The sequence below is a fragment of the Pinus tabuliformis genome, chromosome 4_1 (genome assembly GCF_031772625.1).
Source record: "Pinus tabuliformis cultivar Carrire ecotype Pingquan chromosome 4_1, CPIR1, whole genome shotgun sequence".
Classification (NCBI taxonomy): Eukaryota; Viridiplantae; Streptophyta; class Pinopsida; order Pinales; family Pinaceae; genus Pinus; species Pinus tabuliformis.
In genome coordinates this window covers 432,711,265-432,714,678 of record NC_142303.1, presented here as the reverse complement: position 1 = coordinate 432,714,678, position 3,414 = coordinate 432,711,265, and the positions used below count along the sequence as shown (strand labels likewise).

Sequence of the window (3,414 nt, the reverse complement as noted above, 5' to 3'; positions counted from 1 at the left end):
GTGGCGGTATGTAAATAAAAGATTACATGTAAATTGTATTAGCTTTTAGCTAGTTATGTGACAGCTTAATGATAACTCATTGTAAAGATTTTTAAGACAATGGTTAAGGGATGGAATCCCTTATAAACCATTGAGTGAGGGGTGAAAACCCTCACGAGCGTTTAATAAGAAGATTAAACGTTTGCTGGTTTTCACCCTACGGGGTTTCCAGGGTATATCCGTGTTCAATGGTGTGATTGATGTGATTGCCTTATGTGTCCGTTGATGATGATGGTTCTTTATTTGTTGTGACAAGCATAATGTCTTAGTGCATGATTATTTAATATGGTTAAGGATATCAAGAAATGGATGCAGGGATTCATGAGACAGCTTATGTCAGAACACTACCACATGGATGGTTAATGGTTATGAAAATGGATATATAACTTATTGCCTTTCACTGCAATTTACTTGATGTATTAGTGAATGTTATATCTAATGGTTAGTGATGATTTGTGGAGTTGTGAATTGATTAATTACTTGTGTTAATTGTATAAATTAATTCTAACTCCCTACTTTTACCTGCGAGGTTACCGGGGTATGTGACATAAAAAAAATCTAAATATTGGCTGCAACTAACTTTGGTGTTTCACTTTCACTAAACTTTCATTTCATTTATTAAAAAAACTAAATATTGGCCACAACGGGTGTTTCTTTTTTACTAAAATTTAATTTAATTCTTATTTAATTTTTTTAATCATAAAATAGTATTCTCCTTTTGGCTTTTATGTATATAATTAATTTAAAAAATAGATGAAAATTGTCTTTTATACAAGTGTATAGCTTTTTTCCGAAATTAATAATGATAATGAAAAAAATATAAAAAATATGTTAGATCAAAATCTTTATTATGAAGTGATATAAATTAAAACTAGTTATGAAATAGGTAAATAAGAATAAAGATGTTACTTATATTTATAAAAATGAATTAATTAAAATGAATTAGGAATATTTAATTTAATTAGATGTTTTTGTTAAATTGATTAATAATTATATATATAGATAGATAGATTTTGTTGAAATAAATTATTATGTAATATAGTAGCTACTCTTGTCACTTAGTTTAAGTATAGTTAAATTATAGTAAAAACATTGAATTCAAATTAGTGTTTAGGTTTATAATTCCATCAATTTGAATTTCGCTGACTGATAAAGTCCTTATTTGCGCAATGAAAGAGCAAGGCCTTAATTTCAAAACTTATGCAAACATAGCTTTAAAAAACTATAATATGTTATGCATGCATTTACATTTGAACTACATTAGTCGTCTAAATCAACACTCTATCCAAATCAAGAATTATACATTTTATTTCTTAAATATTTGAATAAAGTATTAAATAATTTTTTTTTAATATAATTATTAGCTTATAAAAATACATAGATTTTAATTCTAAAATTTTAATTTATATATGAAAAAAAATAATAATAACACTAATTTATTATTGAGTTTATAAAAATAAATATGTTTTATTTTATTAAATTTTTAATTTTAATTTTAACTTAAAAAAAGTGATCTGTATATATATATTTTTTATTTATTAAAATTAAAAGTAAAACATTCAATTAATTTTTTTAATATAATTATGAGTGTATAAAAGATATTGATATGACAAAAATGGAATACATTGAATTAATAAGTAATAATGGTAAAATCACAAATTACATGTATTTTGTAATAAAATATTCAAATTTTTAGCCAATAATAACAGAAATAAATATTAAGTTTATGAAAAATATATATAGTTAAACTTTATTAAATCAAAAAAATATATTTACTGAACTAATTAAGTTTAGCGCAATTACCAATTGCAATATCCTGTGGGGCAGCAGGATAATAACCCTAATTAATTATTGATTAAAATAAATAAAAAAAATTAAATAAATTAGAAAGGAATATTAAATAAATAAATAAAAGAAGAGAAACCGAATGGGAATCGCTTAATTTAATTTTAGTTTAAGGAATTTAATTTTAGTTCAAGGAGATATCATTTAACTATGATTTTGGTTAGTTTGTGACAAAGAGTGGTGAAGAATAATCAATGTTAAATTTCTAATTATATACAAATAAAGATAGATGGCGCCATTTTCAAGCGGCCGCGCAGCTTACAGTTTCCCCAAGGACGCATCAATTTCCATTGATGAAAGCCCTCGGAAACCTCACTAATCTCATAAATTTCAGATAGAGCATACACGTTAATCAATCTTTAATGGCAAAATCGCCTGCAGAGGTAGATGAATCCTTTTCTCTAGAAAAGCCCCCAGTCTTTCGTCTGCTCGAACAGAAACCCAAAATCGTCCATAGAGAAATCTAACGGAGGAAAATCCTCTAAATTTAGAGACTCGCCAGTGTCCAGATCTTCAGGCAGTAACGAATCCCAGAATGTGGCGCACTGTTCCGCAGATATCTGTTGGCTGTCAATGCCGGACTCTGCTTCCGAAGGCGACGAAGAGGAGGACGCCGCGTCCTCTTCCGACGGCAGCCGGAAATCCTCTGTGGCGAACCTGGCCGCGGCGGCTTGAATTTGCGGCGGCGACAGAGCAGAGGCGCATGGAATTTCCGGCGGGGAGTCGGGAAAATTGAATGTGGCCTTCGACCCTCTTAGACAGTACACCGCAAAGTCGTAGGCGCGGGCAGCTTTTTCCGGGGAGTCGTAGGAGCCCAGGCAGATTTTGGCCCTGGAATTCGGCATTCTAATTTCCGACACCCATTTCCCCCATTTTCTCAGTCGGATTCCTTTGAACTGCCGCGACTTTATTTGGCAGTTTTCCGGTCCGCTCGTGCTGCTCTGTTTTGGCAAGGGTTTAACCATGTTGCGGAGGAGTCACTAAAGTTTGAGTCTTAAAACACGGGACTGCGTTAGGGCAAGGATTCGAACTCGGTACCGGCTGCTTCTTCGGCTGAGAGTGTTTGATGGTGCGAATGGCTGCGGTATTAGGCAGCGTATATATAGTTGCCTGAAACCGTGTGGATTGTTTTGATGCGGAACACGTGACAGTTGTGAAGACACGGCGAGCGCTTTTGCGTGTTAAACGTGTGAATATGCATCTATTTTTAGCCTTTGGAGCATTTATCAAGTGTACGCTTGCGTCTGTCGATGAGGCCACTAGAGTCAACTCATTTGTTTTTTAATTAAAATATTGACGATTTTATATTCTTTTCGAAGGTGTGTGTATTTCCAATTTCAGAAATGATGACATATATACATCAAGTCATTTGTTTTTTAATTCAAAGTTTGAAATTTTTATATTCTATTTAAAGGTGTGTAATATGTATTACCATTTTCAGAAATGACGACATATACATCGTATCAAATCAAGGTTTTTTTTTTTTTTTTTAATTGACATATCCACATCAAAATAGAGGTGTGTGTAATA

General features: G+C 31.6%; 1 protein-coding gene across 1 annotated transcript; it reads right to left on the bottom strand.

The window, feature by feature from the left end:
* Positions 1 to 2,062: 2,062 nt before the first annotated feature.
* Positions 2,063 to 2,943, bottom strand: LOC149176143 (ethylene-responsive transcription factor ERF039-like). The gene has a single exon (XM_089423035.1). The coding sequence runs from the start codon at positions 2,847 to 2,849 to the stop codon at positions 2,286 to 2,288; it is 564 nt and encodes a 187-aa protein (XP_089279161.1). The 5' UTR covers positions 2,850 to 2,943; the 3' UTR covers positions 2,063 to 2,285.
* Positions 2,944 to 3,414: the final 471 nt, after the last annotated feature.

Bases quoted from the DNA above. Each gene is read 5' to 3' on its own strand.
- LOC149176143 (XM_089423035.1), bottom strand. From the start codon at position 2,849: ATGGTTAAACCCTTGCCAAAACAGAGCAGCACGAGCGGACCGGAAAAC.